Here is a 12,379-nt window from a genome sequence, read left to right on the forward strand (position 1 = left end):
GCATAAAGAATAAGGAAGACAACTTATATAAAGCATTTAGTACAAGGATTGCACATAGTAGGCACTCAGTTAATGTTAGATCATTTTATTCTTATTCATTAATACATGTTCAATAATTTCTCAAGTTCTAAGGAGGATGCATGCAGCAGGAGCAGAGTACATGGAAGTAATAAATCTGAATAGAGAGAAGAGAAATTGTAGATGAAAATTTTCTTGATGCTCTAGTTGCTACAGCGTGTATGGGCAAACTGTCCTACAGCCTCTTTTGGATACTAATGTCTCATCAGCTCAGGAGCACAAAAAGGTCAACTACTTAGTGTCTCATCAGCTCAGGAGCACAAAAAGGTCAACTACTTAGGTAACTTCTGGAAGAGACTGTATGAATAATTTTGAATGAACATTACAGTTGATATGGCTTTCTTTTCCAAAGCAACAAAACACAGAGCAGTGTCCAGAGAGAGCAAGCATCCTCTGTTATAGGTTTCAAGGCCTGTTAGCAACACTTCGGGCATGCTCACTAAACTGCAGTCTGTCTTAGAGATATGCCTTGGTTATAGACATTCAATTTTCAGAGAACTCATTTGATAATAAACAGTATGCTTATAATAGGCATATATTAATCCTGCATTATGAATTGACAAACTGAAAAAATAAAATGTTATGATATCATGCAAAGGATAGAATCTGGGAGCAGGTGAGAGTTTTGACATATACCTTACACTAAATAGTCTACTGATCTCCAGAAGTTTCAGTGGTAAGCATTTAATAAATTCAATTTAAATAGTAACTGACTTGGACATTCATCTCTTTTTAACTTGTTTTATTGGTTTACCTGATTCAAATCAAGATGTCCTAGAATTAAATTTCCACATGACCAAGATTCAGAACAGCCAAATTGATACTGAGTGAATCAAACTTTCTTAGGGTAAATATTTTCTCTAATATCTAAATTTGTGATTCACCTGACAGCTAGAATGGTAACTGAACTTAATAATAAATGAAAGGTTTGTGGTATGAAAAAAATTACCATATAACTGAGAAACAAGATTGACTGGTAAATTTATTTAAAACTTAGACTTATCTACTCAAAAGTAGAAACATTTGTATTACTTTTCTAAATAAGGTGGGTTTCAAAAGCACCTACCATGACGTCTCAACAGAGAAAGCACTCAATAAAGGTCAGATTTAAATTTTAGAATACAAACGAGTTCTTGACAGTGCCTAACAGGAGTTTCAGAGTTTTTAATTTCACAGTCCTTGTTTGTGACAATTAATTCTGTTGAAGTCAACATTTACATAGTGTTTCCCTCCTCTGTCCCAGTCCCAGGAAAAGCAAGCAAGCAATAGGCCATTGGTAAGAAAAACGAAGCATGATGACTTTGGTATCTGCCTAGGAAATAAATTGAGGCAAAAAAAGCACTGGGTCCCAAGAATAAATAGCTCATAATTTCCTTCTTAAGTTAAACGATTCTGTATGTAAAATTGTAGACAGACATCACAAACACACTTTACCAAGGACACATTCATAATCAATGCATAATGAAATGATGATTCAATTTTATTTCCCAACCTTAGAATCAATCAGTCCCAAGACAGTTCTCACTTATAATTTTCATCTAAGTGCATTCTCAAAATATTACTAGTGCTTAATGTAAACAAATGAAAGGCTAGTGGGATAGAAACTATCCCACAGGTTCAATTGGGATAGGAACATGGACTGAATTTCCACATACATCACATCAATAGAAAATCCATGAAGAACTTGATTTGAATAGAACCTAATACACTGACAGTAGTAATGTCATGAGATGTTTGGTCAAGTGACCAAAAAGTTAACATGCTGGAAACTTGACAAGTTGGAAAGCCAACAGGAAGATAATTAATCACAAGTTTAGAGAAACCATTGAATGATTACCATCTTGTTGCTAGGCAATGTTTCGAGGCAGCAGCTCTCACATCTTGAAGGAGCAGAATATTTTATTTTTACTTTAAAAAATAAAGTTTGTTTGTTTATTTATTTATTTAGTTATTTGAGACGGAGTCTCACACTGTCGGCCAGGCTGGAGTGCAGTGGCCTTATCTTGGCTCACTGCAACCTCTGCCTCCTGGGTTCAAGTGATTCTCCTGCCTCAGCCTCCCGAGTAGCTGGGATTACAGGCATGCACCACCACACCCAGCTAATTTTGTATTTTTAGTAGAGACGGGGTTTCTCCATGTTGGTCAGGCTGGTCTCGAACTCCCGTTCTCAGGTGATCCACCTGCCTCTGCCTCCAAAAGTGCTGGGATTACAGGCGGGAGGCACCGCTTCAGGCCTGAAGTTTATTTTTCAAATAAATTATGCATATTTGTGTTTGTCAACTTTTGGGCCTCTCAACTATCTACAGACCTATGAAGGTTACAATACTCTAATTTATAAGAAGTAAATGTATTGACTGGATGTCAATGTGTATGATAGCCCTCACTAAAATAAAAGTTGTACACTCACCGTGTAGTAAATGATAGAGTTTGCATATGGTCATATAATAAAACCAATCAGAGAGGGAAAGATGCCTTCAGTGATGTGCCTATTGTAGCTGAATAATGGAATACAAAATACATTTAAGGTTGATTAAAATATTAAAATTAAAGTAAAATTTAGGTATGAAAATATCTTTACTTTGTAAATGCTTAAGTAGCACTTTGTACTAAAGAAAATATCTATGCTAAAAGAAAATTTTGATGTTTCAAACATTGAATTATATAACACAAGTATAAAAGCTGTTTGGATTTAGATTGGGTTGTCTTTAAGGTATCATTAAACTTTTAAAATAATAACAATGAATATCAGACAGCTAAAGAAAAAGAAAACTGTATTGGTTGGAGTAAGAACCCTGTTATTTATCAACCTTGTTCTCTTCACAAAAACCCTCCCCACACTATCAGGCTGATGCTGGTCACTTGCGCTGCCTCCAGCATATGCCCAGTGAGGAATAATAGCTGATGATGAGTACAAGTACTTCCCAAGGACAGTTTTCAGTGACAGAAAAGAGTGCCATGTATCTAGGCAGTCAAAATATGACAGGAAGTATTCACCTTCCCTTTGCCTTTTTTTTTTTTTTTTTTTTTGAGATAGTGTCTCACTCTGTTGCTCAGGCTGAGGTGCAGTGGCACAATCACCGCTCACTGCAGCCTCGACCTCTTGGGCTCAAGCCATCCTCCTACCTCAGCCTCCCAAGTAGTTGGGACTATAGGCTTGAGCTACCACGTCCAGCTAATTTTTAAAAAATATTTTGTAGAGTCAAGGTCTCGCTATGTTGCGCAGGCTGGTCTCAAACTCTTGGGCTCAAGCAGTCTTCTTGCCTTGGTCTCTCAAAGTGCTGGGATTACAGGCATGAGCTGCTGCGCCTGGCTCATATTCCCTTTTCTGTCTTCTTTCTTTTTCTTTTGTGCCTCATCATCACTTTCCCCCCAAAAAGCTTTCCCCCCAAAGTGTCAGGTTTTTTTCCTCCGTATTGAAATGTTTGATACTAGACTTCCTGGTTTAGAATGAGTTGTTTTCCTATACTCCCCTATTTTTTGGTTCCCTCTTGCCAATATTTTGATTGAGATCCTACACTTTTTTCTCCCCCATCCAGGGCTAATAGAGCATGCCAGATTTCCAGTGGAGAAGAATTGGAGATGGGCTAGGGGTAGGGATGAGGTTCAGCTACCTTATTGTTCAGGGAGGTGGGGATGGAGCCAGGGAGGAAACACAAGTGGAGCTCAACCATAGAGCTGCAGATCTTGGATTGTGGGAAGTAATATTAAATTACATATGGTACTTCATCTTTCTTTTCAAAAATTAACCCACTATCTCTCTACTCATAGTGAAGAATTAGGCTGTTTTCTTGTCAACTCTTTGTAATTGTTCCTAATTAGTAATGCATGAATTGGAAATATACTAATTAAAATTTAGAAAGTTTTATTTCAATCTTCCAAATATAGGTGGTTTCAAGTAGCTCATCTGGTCTATTACTTTTCTTTTATGACACTAATGCTTTTAGTTCTTTCAAAATGTGGCAAATTAAAAAAACAAACAAAATTACCCCTAAATTATGGCTTTCTTGGTGTTTTGGATGATGAAACTAATGTATTACTGTCTGAATTTCTTATTAGATTTTTACATATATAGGTTCATCTTAAGCTTTGAAACTTAAGAATTTGAAGATATTTTCAATAACTGGCTGTGTCATGCCATTTCATTGCCCTGGTCATCTGACTGTCCCTTTGACATAATTTCTAAATTTGGTTTACGGAATAACTGGAAAGATATTAAGACAAGCACACTCATAAAGACATGAATGATCCAATAAACAGGCAACAAAAAAGTCCTACTGAGCTCGGCAAAAGCATTATTTCTTCCTTGTTGAAGGTATCAGCATATGTTACATCTTATGTTGCACAAGTGTGCTCATTAAATATTATGAAATGTACAGCAGGACGGGGAGCTCTAACCAGCTAGGCAAAGTCACTCATACCTGTGTGTTCGTATTTATGTCGCAGAAGGGAACTGCTTTTCTGGAATGTCTTGTCACATAAGTCACATGCATACATGCCACTCTCTGTCTTCTTGATCTTCTTGCGAGACAGACAGGAGTCGGAGTCTGTCATGTCATCTAGGCCTGACATGTAGTCTTGTGCTCCATCAAGCAATTCTCCCTGCGATAGAATCACACAGTTCAATACAGTGGCTTCTCTTTGTGCTCACACCAAACAACTTCACATAGGCTGACATTTGGAGAACCTCAAAAGTGCTTGCTACTAATTGATCTAGTTAAACAATTTTTTTTCCATGAATATATGAGGTCTCAATATGCAGTATATGCAACAATATATGCAACAAAAATATAAACTTCTCTGCCCTGGAAGGTATATCTCACTGTTTTTCAAGGACAGGAAATGGTCAACTCTGAAGGTGAGAGAAACAAATTTTGCTAAAATCCTTCATTTCCTTTATACCAAGAAATACCCATAAGTGAAAATTTAACATTGAAATTTGTGTATTTTCCAGTATGCTTAACTTTAGAAATGATCTGTAGCTGTAGAAACCCGATTTTAATTGAATTTTATATTTAGGTACAAAATGTTATTATTATGCAATCTATTTAAATGTATGTCTACCAACTAAAGGCCTCAAGCTATATTTTTATATTTAATTTTCTAATTTGAAATAGGGAATATTAATAACACTTTTTATCAATGTTCTATGTTAAAACAGCCTTCAGCATTGAACAATAATGAATGTGGATCAGTAAATTATTAAATTTCTTGATATTTATTTTGTCTTGATCCAAAGGAGTGCAAACTTGCATGATAACATACATTTCCATTTGCTAGCCCACAGTTCAGTTTTCTTAGACTATGCACTAATTAATATTAGAGAAGATTAAATAGGCTTAAATACATTTACAAAGAGGGCAGATGTACTGTAAATTGGAATACTGGAACAGCTGTTACAGAGGTGCACTGCTACTTATGCTCCTATTTTGCAAACAAAGATTATGTGCTGCATAATGTTAAAATATAACTGCTTTCCTATTTGATGAAGCATAATTATTAACTACTTTGAAGATTTGGTAAGAGGTCATGTGAAATATGGAAGACATTTTAAAAAATACTCTTCAAAATAAACCACTCTCTGTAAAACAAAAGTACCTATTAAAATGTGTATATACATTATTGCAAGTTGTGCACATCTTTATATTTATTTATTTATTTATTTAAGACAGAGTCTTGCTCTGTCTCTCAGGCTGGAGTGCTGTGGCACGATCTCTGCTCAATGCAACCTCAGCCTCCTGGGTTCAAGCGATTCTTCTGCCTCAGCCTTTCAAGTAGCTGGGATTACAGGCACCCACCACTACACCCAGCTAATTTTTGTATTTTTAGGACAGATGGTGTTTTACCATGTTGGCCAGGCTGGTCTCAAACTCCTGACCTCAAGTGATCCACCCTCGTTGGCCTCCCAAAGTGCTGGGATTACAGGCATGAGCCATCACACCTGTCCTGTGCACATCTTTAAAAGCACATGACGGTTATAAACTTTAACTTCTAGCACCTAGGTAAGTCCTACCAAATATTGTGACCAATGTTTAATTCTAAAAGCAGATGAGTCCATCTAAATAAATCTCAAAATAAATATTCATTTCTTCTTTATCCTTTTTGTTTTTAAAGCAAATGTGCTTAGAGTACAGTGATCCACTGTTTCATCCATTTTTCTAGCCCACTGACGGTTTTAGGTTCATGTTAAAGCAAACTCTTCTGTTTCTGCTGAGTTTTTTCACTAAGATTTTCTTTTCCTACATGCACATAATCAAAATAATTGCCATCTCTTTTCTTCAGAGCAGAAAAACATTTGTCTCTTTACCTGAAATCCTTGTTTCCGCTGGTACTTTCTCCTTTGCTGCATATCAGCAAAAGTAGCTGCTCCAGTTGGGTAGGTGTAGGCCATATGTGGTAGGAAGCTCATCTGATCCAGTCCTGGGTATGGTCGTAGCCCAGGAATACTGGTCTGGACTGGTGGCATGAAAGTAGCAGGGGGAAATGCGCTTTGAGGTGGAAGAGCTGTGTATAAAGGTTTGGCACTAAATGGGTTCATGCCGAACACTGGGTTAGTGCTTTTGTTGTCCAGATTATTTGAATTTGAAAATTCCTTCTTGATAAAAGTCAAGTTCAGAGGCTCATCTGAGTTTTCAGATGAGGAAGAAACACTGTTATGATCTAAACTGATGCTACTAGCTTTTGTTTTGTTCTTTGTGGCTATAATACTTTTGGGTTCTTTCATTTGTTTTGGTAATGACAGGTCTAAAGGCTCAGCCTGGAGCTCCTCAGAAGAGAAGCTGTTTGGAGTGTATGAACTACTGTGGGAGTTTTTAGAAGATGTGGAGGAAAGATTTAAGGGAGAAGGAGTATTACTCCTGGAGTGGTCCAATTTTTCAACTGGTTTAATATTGGTAAAATGGGAAGGTTTTGTTAGCCTGAGAGGAGGATCACAATTCGTAACACTGTTGTGGAGTTCTGCTATAGATGGTGATGTTATGGAGTCCATAGGTTTTACGGGAGACCTGGGTAATAAAGAGTCTTTTGTGGGAGGGTTACTGTTGGGAGCTAACGGCTTGGAGCTTCTTTCCAGGGATGGGGACCTGGAATTTGAGTACTGGTAGACTTTTCGTTGTTCAAACCATTCCTTCACAAATTCCTGAGGAAGGCCCACAGCAATGGAAATTTTCAGCAGTTCATCGGAGTTGGGCTCCATGTTCATAGCATAGTATGCTTTGAGTACAGACATGTGGTCCTTGTATGGGTTGATGGGGCTTGTCATTCCTTTCTCAGAAAGTACAGATGACAAGAGGAGGGCTTTATTATCAACAAAAACTCCGGCTTTGTTGGGGACTATGTTTTCATGAGGCTGCAGGACCGCCTTGATCTCTTCATTCATCTTACAAAGGTAACGTTCATGCTGATGCAAAGGGATGGGGCCAGGAAAACTTTCTTTACAGAACTGGCATGAAAATGGAGTGGATATGTTGTGGTTCTCAATCATTTTGTCATCGGTGACCAAATCTATTAAAGTACGTAGCTTCTCTTTCTTTATATTACTGATCTGTCTCCTTGAGTCAGTAGTCAAGCTCTGGAGGCAAGCTTTGGCTTCATTGACTTTTTCTAACGTATAGTCAATAATACTTTTAGTGGCACCATTATGACTCACTACCGGAAGACCGACAGGCGGAATATTAGGAGAAGTAACTCCTTGTTCCTCAGGTTGAGAGCATGGATCCTTCATGTGATAACCTTTCAACTTTGAAATTTCTTCAGCCTTGCAGTCCATTTTTTGCCTGGAAACAGTATTGTCCACAATCTGTAGAACCTTTTGTACCTCACTTAAATTACTATTCATGGTGGGAAACCCAAGTAAAGGGGCTTCCATCCCTACACCTAAGTGCTGCATTGGACTCTGAGCAGATGGATGAACTCCCAAAGGGCTGGTGGCTCCAAGTCCACCATTCATAAAGGGACTAGTGCCACTAAACCCGTGTGTAGCCATAAGAACTTTATAGTCATTGAAGTCTAGTGGTTCTGTTTTAATTTTAAGTAAGCCTGTCTGTTCAGACATACTAAGTGGTTTTCCATTCTCCAACTTGTTTCTTAACTGGGTAATGGCTGAATTAGTAGGAGAAGAAGAAACAGAATTAGGGGAAGAACCCGTCTTGATATTGTTTCTCATTCGGCCATTTACAGAGATTAAACCAATACATTTCTTGCTGCTGATGTGCGAACTGTAGGAACCAGAATGGGAGAAACGTTTCTTGCAGTTTGGGCACTCGTAAGGTTTTTCACCTAAAATGATAATTAAAATTACCGTTACATTTCCTTGATTAGGTAACAATTGCAGTTGTCTACCAAGACAAGAATCTGTGAAACCAAATGAAAGGAACACAATGGGGTACCTCTACATTCTAGGTACTTAGAATAGAATTATGTGACCATAACCGTTTCTGAGCTTTATCTACCCTGGGAGGACATAATTCAAGATGTTCACAGTGGAAGGTAAGGGCTATCTATGCCTTTTTCAGCTGAGATCCCAAATCTTGTCTTGCCATCGGCAGCCTCCTATTTAAACAGAGTGTCAAGATTAATGTGTGGTCAATAGCACAATAAAGATGTCACAGTATTTAACGGGAAGTGTAGCCATGGCTTTAATCAACTTTGTGGAGATTCCATTGATTCTACCAATCCAACTAGTCCTTTGAATAGCATCCAATTTGGTAATAAAATGCTTGGCAGAGCTATCAAACTAGTTATAAAGAGGAAATCTCAGTGGTAGGATTCTGTTCTGTGATCCACGGCCCTCAGGAATCAGGGAGTATTTATCATACATAGCTCTTATCCAAAATTCTTCACCCTTTTTTTTCATGGTTAGGTCTCAAAAATTAATATCCTTCAGAATTTGCCAGTTGAGTTTCCTCAGGTGAAAAATATTTATTCTGGAGAAGCGGTTTTAAAAGGACAAAAAGGAGCCTCTAGATTTTCTAATAAATCAAAGCATTTGTAAATTTTAAGACGTGTAAGCATTCTGCTTCTTTTTATAAGACAGTGCTACTGGTTGTACCATAAGTCTCATGAAGACAAATCAGGCACACAGAGTTGATGAAATAAATGGATAGTTCCAAAAAGCTACAAATAGGACTGTGTGAATTTTAAACAATCTTTTAAAACTCCCCTAATTAATAAAATGCAAATGCGAGCTCCAGCACCTCTGCTACTCACCACTGTGAATTCGCAGGTGTTCTTTCAGATGGTGTTTATATTTGAAGGCCTTGCCACACTCTGTGCATTTGAACTTGCGATTACCTGCTCCTTGGGTTAGCATTTGGTGCTATAAAAGGAGAAAGACTGACATCAGTTTTGTGCAGGAGGAACAAAGAAAATTTGTTACGAATATTTTTAAAAGGCCTCTATTTTTCAGACAGGCCAAAAGGTTTGAGTGCATGCTTATTTATCTGCTCAGTCTTCAGAGTTGCAATAAAAGTGATAATGTTGGTAATAAAATTGGAACAAATAAAAAAAAGTGCTTTCACATGCACATCCAACACTTGCTTTAGAATTATTTCTGTAGTATCTTTTCCAAAATGTTTCTTTGAACCTTTGGGGACGAGGAAGTATAACTGTAAAGATATTTGTTGTTTTTCACGTTTACCACAAATTCTAAAATGTGAACATTCTCTGCTAGAATGTGACAATTCTGTCAAGAAAAAAATATTTTCCTGAAAATTCTGAATAGTCTCAAAAAAAACCACCCCCACACAACAAAAGTTATCATTTTTTTTGTATCAGCATAAAAGTGTATCTTATACTGAAGCAATCTAAAATTTAAAAAAGAAAAAAAAAAAAACCCAATCTGAAACCAAAAACACACAAACAAAAAAACCTTGACTATAAATATTTCATTACATGATGAGCATGTTTAAATATCCTATTCATTGTGTTAGTAGCAAATATAAGCCCAGTTTTTCCTGAGGTGTTGCCTATCAGATTTGATTCATTATCAAACGTAAGAGACAACATCTTGGGTTATAGCTGCTTGAGCAGTTTTATCACAGGCCAGTAGGAAAGACTTCAACGACTTTTCATTTTCCTTTTTAGTAGTGTGCTAGGGAGTAGGGACAAAAAAGGAAAAAAAAGTTTGCTGAAAAGACAAGTTAAAAGCAGCAAAGATATAATCAAACACAGCTGACCTTTTTGAGCAAGGGGAAAAAAGCAGTGTGACTTAGAATTCTGGAAAAAAAAAATGCAGTCATCCACTCTGGATGCTCAAGGTAGGAGGTCAGCCTTTTTCTAGCAGCAATGACACAAAAGCCTTTTGCAAAAAGACAGCACAGAAACGGTATGACAACTGCTAGGGTGTGCTGAATCTTCCCACATTCCTAGTGAGACAGATGGTGTTACATGGGACACAGGGAGGTTTGTTCAAACAGCAGCAACCTTCAAAGATCAAGCAGAGCCCAGCCCGCCGAGCGCCATTGAGGGACCAGCGCTCATATGTTGCTGAGTTGCATAAACAAACAGCAACAGCTGCTTTGTCTCCCCCCACAGCCCTCAGAGGACTACTATAAACTTTAGTTGTGCCACTGTTAATATGATACAATCATTTTAATTTACTAATTGTAAATGCCATGAGCAAATGAGGGGACTTTTCAACACCAAAGCTACCATTCATAATGCGCCAACACAATCACACTTCTGCATGTGAAATTTAAAGCGGTTATGCTAGATAAATATCTAGGCACTTTTTTTTTTCTAGAGTTTTTGTGCATATAAGCAAGGGGAGATAAACTGTTACATAAGTGCAACTATGCAAGCATATTTTTTATAACTCATCTTTGAAAAGCATTCAGGTGACAAGCTCAATCAGATATAAGTGGAATAATTTATATGAGCTGTTCTCCTAAAATAGTAAAATTCCATAATCTAGTATTATCACCATTATTGACTGTGTTTGCTTATTCTCATTTTCCTTATTCAAAGAAAATGAAGGGTATAAGGAAAAACTAAGAATTTTGAATACAATATCGTGTTCAATAATTTTAAAAACAGACATGGTGTCAAGACTTAAGTGATTCCGGATCTGTAGGGCCAGTTATTGTGACTTAAGACACACCACTTCTGTCCATGCAAACATATCATAATATCAATTTGCAGAGTCAATCCTCCCAGGGGGAAAGAGGAGTTTTGCTGTAACACTTAAGGAACACTGTGAATCAATCCTATTCAGTTGTTTTAAAGATTTAAGAAGCTATACTTAACTGTTGAAGACAGAGTTTTTATTTTTGAGACAAGCAAAAAGAGGGAGTAATTTTAACATTTAGCTACAAATATGTATATTAAGAAGGGATCATTTTTAATGTACATCCAATGTTTTAGTACTAATCCAATTTATTTTATATATATAAATATATATACACAGATAACATATGCCTTTTTGATTTTCCTTAAAACACTTAATTAGATTTCATAAACTAGTAGCAGCTTATACAAATACTCTAAGTAATTGAAGGTGTCATATGAAAAATGAAAGAAATACACACTTCTTTTTCTATGACTTAGATCCTATATGAAAAGAAAATTTCTAAGTAAAGCGAGGTGAAAAATGGAATTAAAATTGCTGAGATGTTTAATAATGTATAATTAAAATGCTACAATTTCATTCACTTTTTGTGGAACATAAAAATGAAACTAAAGTCAAGTTAAAGTGCAAATAAAATTTCTAAATTAGAAATTAACACACTCATTCGATCGTGAACATAAGACTATTAAATCATATTAGAAGAGACCATCAAAAAATCATTTAGACCTCAATTAAAGCTATTACCATTAAAAGATCTGCATCTTCAAAATGCCATGAAAAATTAATAATGATTGCCAATCAAAGCAATATCGTTTCTCTAAGGGGTTATTATAGAAAGAAATCACTTAAAACCATCCCCCCACCTGATCTGTCCCTGGCTTGTGCGTCACCATATGCCGCTCGAGCTGGGTGCGGTAGGCAAACGTGTAGCTACAGAGAGGGCAGGAAAAGTTCTCTTCATTCTTCTCGTGGCGGTACTTGATGTGCTCCTTCAGTGATGTCAAGCGCTTGTAGCCCCGGTCGCAGTAGGGGCAGGTCAGCAGTTGGGCAAAAGCATCTGGAGTTCCAGGTGGCAGGTCTGTAGCCGAGAGACAGACAGAGAGAGAAACGGGCCAAAAGGTCAGTAAATCAATGGCAGCTAATGGGCTGACTGCCCGGGATGGTATGACAGGAATCACTGCAATCTGCTCCACAGAGTGCCATCATTGCGCCCGGCCCCCTCGCACACCAGTCCCCTCG

The 12,379-nt window shown here is 37.3% G+C and overlaps 1 protein-coding gene across 5 annotated transcripts in view; it reads right to left on the reverse strand.

Annotated features, from left to right (window-relative positions):
• ZEB2 (zinc finger E-box binding homeobox 2) overlaps positions 1-12,379 on the reverse strand; it is a 132,110-nt gene that overhangs the window by 3,936 nt on the left and 115,795 nt on the right. For all 5 annotated transcript variants that reach the window (XM_024242882.3, XM_024242885.3, XM_024242877.3 and 2 more), the window contains 4 exon segments: positions 12,004-12,218; positions 9,283-9,391; positions 6,383-8,352; positions 4,497-4,677 (listed from right to left, as the gene is read on the reverse strand). In XM_024242882.3, coding sequence (XP_024098650.1) covers positions 4,497-4,677; positions 6,383-8,352; positions 9,283-9,391; positions 12,004-12,218 — 2,475 coding nt within the window.

Source organism: Pongo abelii, chromosome 11, assembly GCF_028885655.2.
Source record: "Pongo abelii isolate AG06213 chromosome 11, NHGRI_mPonAbe1-v2.0_pri, whole genome shotgun sequence".
NCBI classification, from domain to species: Eukaryota; Metazoa; Chordata; class Mammalia; order Primates; family Hominidae; genus Pongo; species Pongo abelii.